The sequence below is a fragment of the Littorina saxatilis genome, linkage group LG15 (assembly GCF_037325665.1).
Source record: "Littorina saxatilis isolate snail1 linkage group LG15, US_GU_Lsax_2.0, whole genome shotgun sequence".
NCBI lineage: Eukaryota > Metazoa > Mollusca > Gastropoda > Littorinimorpha > Littorinidae > Littorina > Littorina saxatilis.
Genome location: NC_090259.1, coordinates 27446225 through 27460284, shown reverse-complemented (window position 1 = coordinate 27460284; position 14060 = coordinate 27446225). Strand labels below are relative to the sequence as shown.

Here is a 14060-nt window from a genome sequence, read left to right as displayed (position 1 = left end):
CGCGCAACTGCTTACGTAAGAAGTTGTTCGTCAGCACACCGACAAACCTGTCTCTCAATACATCCGCAGCCATGGCTGTCTGCTTCTCATCTTTCAGTTTCTGTTGCAACTTCATGAAAGCACTGTTCAGACGATGTGAGAATGATGTTATACTTTCACCCTCTACCTGTTTTACTAAGTAGAACTTTTCTAGCAAGTCGCTAACATTGTCTTTTTCTCCGAATGCATCTTGTAGTGTTTGAAGTAATGCTTCAGCCGTTCTATCAGGATTCCTACAGGCTACCTCATCTCTCACGTCTTGTGACACGTGTCTTATGATAAAATCATACTGTTCGTCTTCTTCCAAGCTTCTTTCAGACAGCAATCTCGCGATATCTTGTTGAAATTTATCAAAGTTTTGTCCGTAAAATTTTTTTACTTCTCTCTGTTCGGATGGTAGGATAATCAGCTTGGTTTGCTGCTTCTTAAGTTCCGCAACCTCTCGTTGCAGTGCCGCAACAGCTTCCGCGGCTTCGTCTGCCATGATCTCGTTCAGGATGTAGTTGTTGTCCTGCGCGGTGTTACTGCGCCCATCCTGCCCTCGAAGTTGCTGAGGTCGTTCAGGATGTTGTTGTCCTGCGCGGTGTTACTGCGCCCATCCTGCCCTCAAAGTTGTTGAAGTCGTTCAGGATGTTGTTGTCCTGCGCGGTGTTACTGCGCCCATCCTGCCCTCAAAGTTGTTGAAGTCGTTCAGGATGTTGTTGTCCTGCGCGGTGTTACTGCGCCCATCCTGCCCTCAAAGTTGTTGAAGTCGTTCCCGCGTCCACAAGGCCCTGTGTCCATCCTGTTGTCGGCGACGCCACTTGTAGAAGGGTGGAAGGAGGAGGAGGAAAATAAAGACGACAAAGAAGTCTCTAAGACGTTGCCATTTCTCTTGCTCTTTATTCCATATTTAACTTGACATAACCTCCGGTAAACTTGTAAACATACAAGCTAGAAGCTAGAAGCTAGAAGTTTGAAGGGCCTGAAAACATACAAGAAACACTAGTAAGTATTTGTTCTAATAAAATTATACAAGAATCAAGTTCAAATAAAATTATAAAACAACCTTGAGTTGGAATGCCTGTGTTTTACAATTGCTTGAATGTGATCTGGCTGAGTGTCTGTATAAGTGCAAATATTCAATGGAAATATTTCATAATGTTCCAAAAACGAATTTACAATTTGATTAACAATGTTATAAAGTCTCATGAAAAGAATCTAAGCTTTGATTGCTGACATTCAGAAATCAAACAGAACTGTTTACATTTTGAAAAAGGGGTTTCCCCAACTACACACATTTCTACGACATCACTACTCTATGAGTAAACTAATACACCATTTCCGGTGACGTCATGGGTCTGTGCATGGAAATCCTTTTTATGACATCACAGGTTACACGAGATCTATTGACGTCACAATCTAAAAATACGTCCAAAAAAATAGCTAAAGTGGGGAAGAAGAAGGGAAAGAGGGGTTGTACTTGATCACTATGCCTAGCTTGGGAAAAGTCTTAAAAATCATCTGAAACTGTTTCCCGCTGATTTACGCACTTATCTCATATCGGAATAACCAAAGCATCAAAAAATCAATGCTAATTGCTGATTCCGTTTACAGTATACATTTTCATAGGCCGGTCGAAAAAGCACATGTTTACTGCCTGACTTCACTTCAAATGGCTCTAACCGACAAACCATGAAGAAAACCCTCAAATGAGCATACATCGTCAATAATGAAATAACAATGCATCATATTACATACCTTGGGACAAAGATCTTGCACACTCTTGCTTCGCTCTCTCTCTCCGCGCGAAAGCCACTCGGAAGGCGCAAGGATAAATTGTACGAATACTAAACATGAGGAGAAAGTAGGTGACAAGAAACTAGACCGGAGAAGAAAGTTATATTTATTTAGATTTCTGACTGAAACTATTGAGCTGTCGGAATAAAGGGACAGAAATATAGTTTTAGAGCAACACTCGATTTACTAATTTCAGGAAAGAGGTTGCATTAAGAAAACAAAAGGGACGCTAACTAAAATACTACGCAAAGAAAACTGGATCCCCATGAGCTCGAAGGTAGAAGTTTGATTCCGGATCTTCGGCAGCTCATAGGTACCAGTAGTTAGATTTTTGTCTGGTCACACAAGCATACTTTGTAGGTTTGTAGGGACCAGAATCAACAACTCAGACAGACATAAACACACTGTAATACTGAACACACTGTAATACTGCGGATGTTTTGAGTCGATTTGTAACAGAAAGAAAGCCCATGATTAGCAATGTTATCTGATGTCCATATACCGACATGTCTGTGCTGATATTATTCATATGAGGCTTTCTCAGGTTTATGGCTTTAATTTGTCACTCTCAGAGGGAGGGGTGTTATTCTTCTTCTTTTTTATATATGGGTCATTCCATAAAGCTGTGTACCAAAAGTGTGACATGCCTCATGGAAATTGAAAATGTCTGAATAGGTTGTTTTTACGGTTTATGTGAAAGATATAGACATATGTCACGTTGCCATGCTAAACAAAAGATTAAAGTTTAATCTTTTTGGATACGAGGGGTGGTCGGAAAGTTCTTGGTAGTCATTGAAGTGACTTATAACAATCAATGAGAAATTTGCAAATATTAATGGTCTCACCCATTCTTTGCAGTGAATCTGGGTTGTCTCGCCAATTCTTTACATTGAATGTGGGTTGTCTCGCCAATTCTTTACATTGAATGTGGGTTGTCTCACCCATTCTTTACAATGAATGTGGGTAATCTCACCCATATTTTTTTAGTTAATCTGGGTTGTCTCACCCATTCTTTACAGTGAATCTGGGTTGTCTCACCCATTTTTGACTCACATGCGAAGCAAAAGTGAGTCTATGTACTCACCCGAGTCGTCCGTCCGGAAAACTTTAACGTTGGATATTTCTTGGACACTATTCAGTCTATCAGTACCAAATTTGGCAAGATGGTGTATGATGACAAGGCCCCAAAAAACATACATAGCATCTTGACCTTGCTTCAAGGTCAAGGTCGCAGGGGCCATAAATGTTGTCTAAAAAACAGCTATTTTTCACATTTTTCCCATTTTCTCTGAAGTTTTTGAGATTCAATACCTCACCTATATATGATATATAGGGCAAAGTAAGCCCCATCTTTTGATACCAGTTTGGTTTACCTTGCTTCAAGGTCAAGGTCACAGGAGCTCTTCAAAGTTGGATTGTATACATATTTTGAAGTGACCTTGACCCTGAACTATGGAAGATAACTGTTTCAAACTTAAAAATTATGTGGGGCACATGTTATGCTTTCATCATGAGACACATTTGGTCACATATGATCAAGGTCAAGGTCACTTTGACCCTTAAGAAATGTGACCAAAATAAGGTAGTGAACCACTAAACGTGACCATATCTCATGGTAGAAAGAGCCAATAAGCACCATTGTACTTCCTATGTCTTGAATTAACAGCTTTGTGTTGCATGCCCTTGGATGACCTTGACCTTGGGTCAAGGTCACATGTATTTTGGTAGGAAAAATGTGTAAAGCATGTGAGTCGTATGGGCTTTGCCCTTCTTGTTTACATTTAATCTGAGTTGTCTCACCCATTCTTAATCAGTCTTTACAATGAATCTGGGCTGCTTCAGCAATTACTGAAATCATTACGTAGATGTCTACCAAGGTTTTTGCCGATTGCTTGGCTGTTACATCTACAAGCTGTATCAATAACCCAAATGCCATTACGTGGCTACATCAGAGTAGGGCTGTCTTGTTATATTCATGCATGATTTATAGGTTGTCATAGGCAGGGCATTTCATTGATGAGTTGCATACACTATAATTTTATGTGTCTGCATTAAGATACAATTTTCAGTTGCTGGTGTCTATATACACTGACAGATCAGTGTTGGTTGTATTTGTTATGAGGCTTTTTTTATTTACTGTAAAAGTGTGTCCGAGGAAAGTCTGTATGGTTTTAATTTTCACTTTTTATGTCAAACTGTACCTTTTACAGATTCACTGTTATGTTTTGTGTTTGTTTTGTTTTTCTTGCTGGTTCATGCTCCTTTAAGGCATGCAAGACAAGTTACAGCAGAAGACACAAAACCAGCAGGCTGGTTATTTTATTAAAAAAAATGTTCAGAGTGATTGTTGTGTCCAATTCAAAAGTGTAACGCACCTTCCATTTTACATTTGTTAATGGACTAATTCATAATGATAAGCCATAATCATTATATTTAGTAGTTCAACCTTTTTATAATCTGTTTGTTGGCAAACTTTTGCAGGAGGATGAGAGTCACCTGAACATGATGGATGGTCTGATTGTGGATCTGCTGCAAGAGAAATGGAAAACTTTTGTACGCTCCAGGTAGGGAGAAAATCTTTTAACCCTTAGGCTGGTTGTCGCGACACTTTACGTATACTGTCACCTGGTTGTCACGACATATGTCGCGCTACTAGCTCAGTCTGTTTGGTCGGTTCCGATTACCTGCCTTTGATGCGAAAACCTATATGACCGTTTTTCTTTATTTTTCTCTCTGTTAATTCACCAGTGGCTATGTAACGTGTTGTGGAATTGCACTAGTGTAAGGGTTAATTAAAGGAGGTTTCGTAAGTAAAGTGCGTACTCCTTCCATTATTATACAAGCTGTTTATAAGAGGTTTTTTTTAAGTCTTTAGTGCAAGCACTTTGAAAGAACTGATGATAGTAAAGTTAGGTTGTTCCCAGCATTGCTGTCTAAATCCCAAGAGAAATAAAGAATTATTTGACAAGGTGTTTCCATCACTCTCTGCAGTTCGTTAGATAAAAATAGACAAACTCCGGAAATAACTGTCGGGTTTGTATGGGTTGTGAAAGGGTGAATACTCTTGCTTTTATTGAGGCAAACTGTCCACACATGCTCCTTGTCCATGTGTTGCAGGCACACCCATCACTAGTGACTGGCCTATGATATCACATGCCTCAATGAAAGCAAGGGTATTCACTCTTTCACTACCCATACAAACCTGACAGAGTTATTTCTGAACATCGTTTATTCATCAATGACTCGAGAAGTTAACTCGACCTCAGCCTCAACATTTTAAATCTTTTTTTCAAAGAAATGTAACATCAACTACAGATGTCATTTTAGGTTGCAACAAGAAAACACTGTACAGTCGTGAAAAACTTATTGAGTTCCTATTGCACATCATTCAGACTAAAACTCACGTTTTACTAATCACACTACATAAAAACCCTAGCATTACATCATCCTTAGCAAGCGAAAACTTGTACAAGTACTCCACATCTTTTGTTGCATGTCTACAGGTTCTACAGAAGGTTCATCCTCTTCATCATCTACTTCTGCATGTTTGTGACGGCCTTTGCACTGCGACCGGGACAGGACCTGTGTGCGTACAGGAATGATACCTCAGGGCTGACTGGCTGTTCCCAGACCGGGTCCAATCGAACCGTAGACCCTTGCTACCTGCTGAGGCCTTACAGACATGAAGACATTGTGAGTGATTCTTTATGCCTTGTACAATGGAACTCACCCCCCCCCCCCCCCCCCCCCCCCCACCCCCTCCTTTTTTTTGTAAGGTCCCTCAATCGAACCGTAGAGCCTTGCTACCTGCTGAGGCCTTACAGCCATGACGACATTGTGGGTGATTCGTTATTTCTCGTACAATGGATCCCCCCCGCCCCCCCCCCCCCCCCCCATTTTTAAGGCCCCGCAATCGAACTGTAGACCCTTGCTACCTGCTGAGGCCTTACAGCCATGACGACATTGTGGGTGATTTGTAATGCCTTGTACAATGGACACCCCCCCCCCCCCCCCCCCATTTTTAAGGCCCCGCAATTGAACCGTAGACCCTTGCTACCTGCTGAGGCCTTACAGCCATGACGACATTTTGGGTGATTTGTAATGCCTTGTACAATGGACCCCCATTTTTAAGGCCCCGCAATTGAACCGTAGACCCTTGCTACCTGCCGAGGCCTTACAGCCATGACGACATTGTGGGTGATTTGTAATGCCTTGTACAATGGACCCCCATTTTTAAGGCCCCTCAATTGGACCGTAGACCCTTGCTACCTGCTGAGGCCTTACATGCATGACGACATTTTGGGTGATTTGTAATGCCTTGTACAATGGACCCCCACCCCCCCCCCCCCCCCTCTTTTGATGCCCCCCAATTCAAGACTGTCACCCTCCCTTTAAAGACCCTGTTTTCTAATATTTTCTGTTCATAACCTCTGTAAATGAATCCTGATTTTAAGACTCCCTCCTTGTTTAGACCTTATTTTCTTTGATTTTGTTTAGGTCTTATAAGAGGTGTTCGGGCGGGATGTAGCTCAGTCGGTAGCGCGCTGGATTTGTATCCAGTTGGCCGCTGTCAGCGTGAGTTCATCCCCACGTTCGGCGAGAGATTTATTTCTCAGAGTCAACTTTGTGTGCAGACTCTCCTCGGTGTCCGAACACCCCCCGTGTGTACACGCAAGCACTGTGAAGACCAAGTGCGCACGAAAAAGATCCTGTAATCCATGTCAGAGTTCGGTGGGTTATAGAAACACGAAAATACCCAGCATGCTTCCTCCGAAAACGGCGTATGGCTGCCTAAATGACGGGGTAAAAAAACGGTCATATATACACGTAAAATTCCACTCGTGCAAAAAACACGAGTGTACATGGGAGTTTCAGCCCACGAACGCAGAAGAAGAAGAAGAAATAAGAGGTGTTCCACTGTTTGTATAGACAATTCATGAATGAAGAATGTACGGACTTTAAAGCTGAAGTGTAATGATTTTACTAATGCACTTGCCATTGAAAGAAGAGAGGCATACTATACATCTTTGACTAGCGTGAATAGTATCCTCTGATGTGCATGTCTGCATCCCACATTTGCTACCAAAGTATATTCGGTATGGCACCCCTATAAATTCTGAGTGGTAGCAAGCTCTTGATCAGTCTGACAGATATACTGTAGTACCTTCAGTGTTAGGCCCTTCGGATGAGAGGACATCTTCTGTTGTCCCTTTATTATATTTACTCAAATGTACTTGTCATGGAAGGCTACCTGCAATGTTGGAACACTTTTTGGTTGTCCCAAGGGTGTCCTTTCATCACAGGCTCCACTGTGGTACAGAATGTTCTGTTGAATTGTCTCTGTATGGTTCAATTAAGAAAACTTGGGCTTAACATTTTGTCTGCTTTCTTGTTGCCCTTTATGGGTTTTGTTTAGCAATGGCTTGGTGGTAAGACGCCGGCCTCCAAAGCGGAAGGTCGTGGGTTCGTATCCCGGCCGCGCCTGGTGGGTTAAGGTGGAGATTTTTCCAATCTCCCAGGTCAATTTATGTGTAGACCTGCTGGTGTCTTATCCCCCTTCGTGTATACACGCAAGCACAAGACCAAGTGCGCACGGAAAAGATCCTGTAATTCATGTCAGATTTCAGTGGGTTATAGAAACAAGAAAATACCCAGCATGCTTCCTCCGAAAGCGGCGTATGCATGGCTGCCTAAATGGCGGGGTAAAAACTGTCTTACACGTAAAACTCCATGAGTGTACGTGGGAGTTTCAGCCCACGAACGCAGAAGAAGAAGAAGAAGTTTAGCAATGAGTTATTTTACCTGTGGCAGTTGCTCATTCGAAGAGTGGAGGCCCCTGAAAACACAGAGAAAAAAAGAAGGGGATGCAAAATATTGGATACCTGATCTCATGACTTCAAACACTGAACAACTGCACATGGGTTGAACTCTTATGCCTTTCACTTTCAGGGCAGACTGGTGTTGGAGGCGTGCGTTCTGTTGGGAGCCATCATTTACATCCTGCTGGCCATGAAGGAAATACACCACCAGGGATTCCACGTTTTCTTCACGACTCTGGTGAGAGATGCGTTTTCATTCCAACCATCCATTATTATTATTATTATTATGAACATTTGTGCGCCTAATCTAAATATAGCCCTAGGCGCTTACAAAATATACAATACATAGTGAACATTATACGAAACACAAATCGACAAGGACCAAGACACTCGGACTCATACACTCGCAGACAGACGCACAGCGAGAACGCGACGCACTCACTCATACCAACTACAGGCACATGCATTCTGAAGACGGAAAAACAGTCATAAATAAATAAATAAATTATTGGATACATAAAGTTAGTTGAGAGAAGAAGAATAGAGCTGGAAAGGGAAGAAGAAGGAGAGAGAAGGAGACAGATTAAGGACCAGCAGGAGAGGGGGATGGGTGGTCATTAACAGACTAGTGAGGGAAGAGGTGTGTTTTGAGTGAGGTTTTGAATGATTGCATAGATGTGGAGTGCCTGAGTGAGTGCGGGAGTTGGTTCCAGATGGATGGGGCCTGGTAAGAGAAGGTGCGCTGGCCATATGTTTTGGTGCGTGCTGATGGTATCCTAAAAAGGCGGGTGTCTGCGGAGGATCTTAGGGAGCGAGAGGGGGAGTAGATATCAAGAAGGTCAGAAAGATAGCTAGGGGACGATAGATCAAAGTTTCTAAGGCAGAGTGTGGAGATCTTGAACTGAATCCTCTGTTGAACAGGCAGCCAGTGTAGGGTTTGAAGAAGAGGGGTGATGTGGTCGTGCTTGGAAGAGCGAAAGATGAGGCGGGCGGCATGATTCTGAACACGCTGAAGCTTTTCGATGATGTAGTTGGGAGAGCCAGAAAGAATGGAATTGCAATAATCGAGTCGGGATAGGACAAAGGCACACTTCTATCTCACTCTGTCAATTACACTGGTGTTCAGCTGCATCGCATATATAGAGAATACTCGTTGCTTTTTAAATATTGAACTGCGAGCAAAAGCGAGCTTTTCAATATTTGAAAAAGCAACGTGTGTAAATATGGTACAACACAGCAAGCCATGTGGTATTCTGTTTATCCTCCCTTCTGTTCTTACATGTATTTGACTCAACACCTCCCTACAAATTGAAGACACTTCTTTTGGAACCTCGATCTCTTCCAAAGCCTCGTGGAATCTTTGACGTCAAAGCAAAAAAACGTCACTCTAGGAAGTGTAGCATGATGTGTTAGTTCTAAAAATTCTTCCAGGGGAAACAGCATGCGCAAATGTGTTTCCATAATTACGTTTGTCTCGGTGACTTTGGCATCATAAGCAGTAAAAAAGCAGATCCCTGCCAGATTAAATTGACAGGACGTCATTTACATGATATATACAATGTTATCTCATGAGTGGTCTCTCTCAGGTATGTAGGATAAAGCATCGCATCCATCCATCTACCTCACTATCAATCTGGTGTCCATCATGTGAGCTACAGACGCATGTACTTCTGCTTGCCTGTATTTATTGTCTTGATAATCTTTTACTCAAAATGTAAGTTTATAATTGTTGACAGGCAGGTTTAGATGTGGCAAAGAAAATGTTCAATTGTAGTGTAGTGAAACCTGCCCGAGACCACCACTCAATTACAACCACCTGCCCTTTATGACAATCCCAAATGATCAACGATGAGAGTCTTTACAATATGATTCACCTTCTCATAGTGACATCGGCCTCCTTATCGGAAGGTCGCGAGTTCAAATCCCGGCTGCGGCCGCCTGGTGGGATAAGTGTGGAGATTTTTCTGATCTCCCAGGTCAACTAATGTGCAGACCTGCTAGTGACTTATCCCCCTTCGTGTGTACACGCAAGCACAAGACCAAGTGCGCACGGAAAAGATCCGGGAATCAATGTCAGAGTTCGGTTGGTTATAGAAACACGAAAAAACGATCACACTCGTAAAAGGCGGGGGAGTTTCAGCCCATGAACGAAACAAACAAACTTTCTCATATCTACCACCTGTCTGTAGTGACAAGTTTTGTTCAGTCCCTTGGTTAGTGATTATGGACAGGTTTGACTGTTTTCATTGTATTATTATTATTATTGTTTGTCAATCAATCAATCAATCAATCAATATGAGGCTAATATATCGCGCGTATTCCGTGGGTACAGTTCTAAGCGCAGGGATTTATTTTCATTTTTATTTTTAATTTTTATGCAATTTATATCGCGCACATATTCAAGGCGCAGGGATTTATTTATGCCGTGTGAGATGGAATTTTTTTACACAATACATCACGCATTCACATCGGCCAGCAGATCGCAGCCATTTCAGCGCATATCCTACTTTTCACGGCCTATTATTCCAAGTCACACGGGTATTTTGGTGGACATTTTTATCTATGCCCATACAATTTTGCCAGGAAAGACCCTTTTGTCAATCGTGGGATCTTTAACGTGCACACCCCAATGTAGTGTACACGAAGGGACCTCGGTTTTTCGTCTCATCCGAAAGACTAGCACTTGAACCCACCACCTAGGTTAGGAAAGGGGGGAGAAAATTGCTAACGCCCTGATCCAGGGTCGAACTCGCAAGTGCGTTACCACTCACCCAATCGGTCTATCCCTCCACCAATATTTGTCCAGCCATTCATCAGTCCTGACCTTTCCATGTAAACAGAAAGGGGCGCCGGCCAAAGCACTGATGTTGCTGTCCACGATGTTTGTGGTGGCCATGTTACCTGGACGAGCGTTCTGCGCTCATGAGTACGAAGACATCATGGGAGTGTTGGCCATCCTGAGCACTGCCCCCTACTTCCTCTTCTTCTGTCGGTGAGCTACTCTCAATTATTAATAAAGGTTTAAGAGTTGTGATTGGTCCAAGTAATTATCTGATAAACAAAGGGAAGTAACTTAGTAAGCGCTCTAAATGCATACTACGGGTGTAATAGAGTAAGTGAGAGTTATTCAGAACCAGTCTCCTGGCACCTGAGAGAATAACAACCAATGAAATGAAAAAGCGACTTTCATTCTCAAAAAAGGATGATTGCCGCATTCTCCAAGGCACTCTAACTAGCACATCAGTTCACACAGTCACCATGTGCATACACTGAAGAACAAGTTTTTATTCCTGACCGGACATTATAGTCCTTAGATCGAGACTGGTTTTTACAGAACAAACACAGAAACACACATTGTTACAGGGTTGCCTCGAAAGTGTCTGTGAGAATCTTTAACAAATGAGGCAAAGCGCTGTTTAGAGATATTGTAGTCTCTTTACAGACTGATGAAGTATAGGGCCTGCCTGTAGAAAAATGAAAATAAAGTACAGCGAACGTGCCCTGGTGACCACCTCTTGGTAACAACCATTTACTCACAACAGCCACCACAAAGGTTCCCAGATAATTTAGCAATGATATTAACCATAATGTATTTATGATCTTAAAGGATAAACGAGAGAACGTACGAGGATGAATGTGAGGGTGCGGGTATGGATATGTGTGGTTGGGTTATGTGTGTATTGATGTGTTCTTGTATGTGCCTATGTGTTCTGAGAGTGTGTTTTTATGTGATGTTATACACGAGCCAAAAGAAAAAATTGTGTTTGTTACATTCAGACAATAAAGTTTTATTGAATTGAATTGAAATAAATTGAAGTTGTTTTTTCTCTATAAATCACCCTTCCATGGCAACCACCTGTCCATAGCGACCACTTTTTGTCGTTCCCTTGGGTTCAACTGTACTTACATATATTGATGCAGCTCTGGCGTTTTCATATCTCTGAGTGCATTTTGACTGGTATTTATTTTCTTTCATCCTACCAGAGGTTTCAAAATTGTTGGACCTTTTGTGACGATGATCTACTCCATGATCAAGGGAGACCTGCTGAGATTCTTCATCATCTATGCCATCTTTGTCATCGGCTTTTCACAAGGTATGTAGCATTAATATACGATTAAGTCCTTGCTGTCACTGTAACTGTCAGACAGGAATAAGTGCAGACATTTCTTGCAGCAAAGTGTAGAAAGAAGACAGAGGCGGGTGGAGGGGGGGGGGGAGTGGCCACCGGGAGGGCTGATATTGACTGCAATATAATTTAAATGCTTCTTGAATAGGGTAGGTGTGGTGGATGGGTTGTGGTTTTTGAATTACTTTTTCCTCCGAAAACGGCGTATGGCTGCCTAAATGGCGGGGTAAAAAACGGTCATACACGTAAAATTCCACTCGTGCAAAAAACACGAGTGTACGTGGGAGTTTCAGCCCACGAACGCAGAAGAAGAAGAAGAAGAATTACTTTAACCTCCATAACAGAGTATTCGTCATGCAATGCTTGCTGCAAGCTTGGGGGTGGGGAGGAGGATCGAGGAGATAAATTCATGGCGGATGCATTTTGCGCTATACAGATATGGAATTAGCTCATAATATATACTTTACTAACAACATGTGTATACAAGCTAGACCTTTGTTTTGTGGCATGCTGTGAGTATGTCAGTGGTATTTCTTGACCTGTGTCTGAATGAGACCTGCATGGTGAAAAATGGGAATGTTTTTGTAATGCATTTATGCACATCAGCATGAATCATTATATGAAACGAAATATGGAATGCAAAACCTTGTGAAGAATCTTGTGAAGAAAATTGTCATGTCTTGTGAAGTGAAGTGGTGTTTTTGGTGCATTTATAAAGCATGTAACAGTACCAGTAGGCTAGTAACTCATGTTGCTGCATGCCAGAAATATACATCCAGGCTACAAATCGACAGATGCATGTGTACCATACTTAGCTGACTAATATGTTATAGTTTTGCAACTTTGTTCTGGTTAGATTCCCTTTTGGGTGAATGATGAAACTGGTCTTAAAAATGGAAGATTAATTAATACAATAACGTTTTGCTTTTGGTTAGATGCAAGTTTTACATTTGCCTTCATTTGCTTTTTTTCTCTGTAAATGTTAACAAATTCATTTTAATAAGTCACTTAAACTTTATTTCAGCTCCTTTAATAATGCTTTTTTTCTTACAAGCTTTTTTTTGTGTGAATCGTCATTTTCTTTGATCTTTCTCAAAAGTATTTTCGGACACAGCCCTAAATGGCTTAACTGTCTGCTTTTTCACAAATAATTGTATCTGCCCAATTTTTATTTTCTGTTTGTCGAAGTCTCTACTCTTGAAATCATTCACTTCAATGCCTCAGTTTAGATACTTCATTCTCCAAAACTAATCTGTAAACAATTTTGTTTTTATATTAATTGTTTGCTTTTGATTGCAGACCCCTCCCCCACTAACTTTCTGACCTGTGGTTGGTCAGTCACTAATCAATGAAAAGCCCGGCTTTAAAGGCTTACTAACTCGCTCCCGTGTTTACGATGTGTAGTTTGCCCACAATCGATGTCAAATGCATCATAAGGCCATATAATGACGATATGTCGCAATGCGCGGACCATATACATGCATTACAGCTTGTTCTAGCCTCTGAAAAAATGAGGATGTCAACAAAGACGCGGAGTTATTTCCCTTGCGTCAACGCTACCTCTGTTGGCAAATCTATAAATAGGACGATCTAGATCAAAATAAAAATTCAAATATCTCAACATTTAAGGGGTCCTAGACCACAATATCTTGCAGGGAACTTAATTTAGCATGTCTCCAGCTGTGGGTAAAGCAATTAGCGTGTATAGTCATCGAGTACATATGGCTTTAACCTTGTGCTTTGTGGTTGCTTTTTTTTCCAGCCATGTACATTGTTTTCCAAGGGGTAGAGGGCAGCTCCTTTGTCAGTCCAGGAGAGTCTGTTATGGGCATGTTCATCATGTCTTTGGGCCAGTTTGCTGACTTTTATGATTCGTTTGTCGACACCAAATACCCCATCATGGGAAAAGTAAAAAAGCTCATCTTTTGTGTTTGGTTGTTGCTGTTGTCCTAGAAGTTTCTCTTTACTCTTAATGTTTCCTGACCTGCACCGTTTTCCTTGCTGGTGCACTTCCTGTTATTTTCACTGTTTGCTTGACAGTTTGCTTCACTGTGGAAAAATGTGGCCTAGTGGTAAGGCGTCCGCCCAGTGAGCGGGAGGTCGTGGGTTCGAACCCCGGCCGGGTCATACCTAAGACTTTAAAATTGGCAATCTAGTGGCTGCTCCGCCTGGTGTCTGGCATTATGGGGTTAGTGCTAGGACTGGTTGGTCCGGTGTCAGAATAATGTGACTGGGTGAGACATGAAGCCTGTGCTGCGACTTCTGTCTTGTGTGTGGCGCACGTTAAATGTCAAAG

General features: G+C 41.9%; 1 protein-coding gene across 7 annotated transcripts in view; it reads left to right on the top strand.

The window, feature by feature from the left end:
• LOC138948964 (transient receptor potential cation channel subfamily V member 5-like) overlaps positions 1 to 14060 on the top strand; it is a 72830-nt gene that overhangs the window by 23789 nt on the left and 34981 nt on the right. For 5 of the 7 annotated variants that reach the window (XR_011450132.1, XM_070320643.1, XM_070320646.1 and 2 more), the window contains 5 exons: positions 4300 to 4382; positions 5322 to 5511; positions 7768 to 7875; positions 10478 to 10629; positions 11622 to 11731. Coding sequence is in view for 6 of the 7 variants with exons in the window: in XM_070320643.1 (XP_070176744.1) it covers positions 4300 to 4382; positions 5322 to 5511; positions 7768 to 7875; positions 10478 to 10629; positions 11622 to 11731 (643 nt within the window). In the remaining variant the exon portion in view is untranslated. Of the gene's footprint in view, positions 1 to 4299; positions 4383 to 5321; positions 5512 to 7767; positions 7876 to 10477; positions 10630 to 11621; positions 11732 to 13526; positions 13673 to 14060 lie in introns of all 7 variants that reach the window. The other 2 variants (XM_070320647.1, XM_070320644.1) reach the window with 1 other exon arrangement.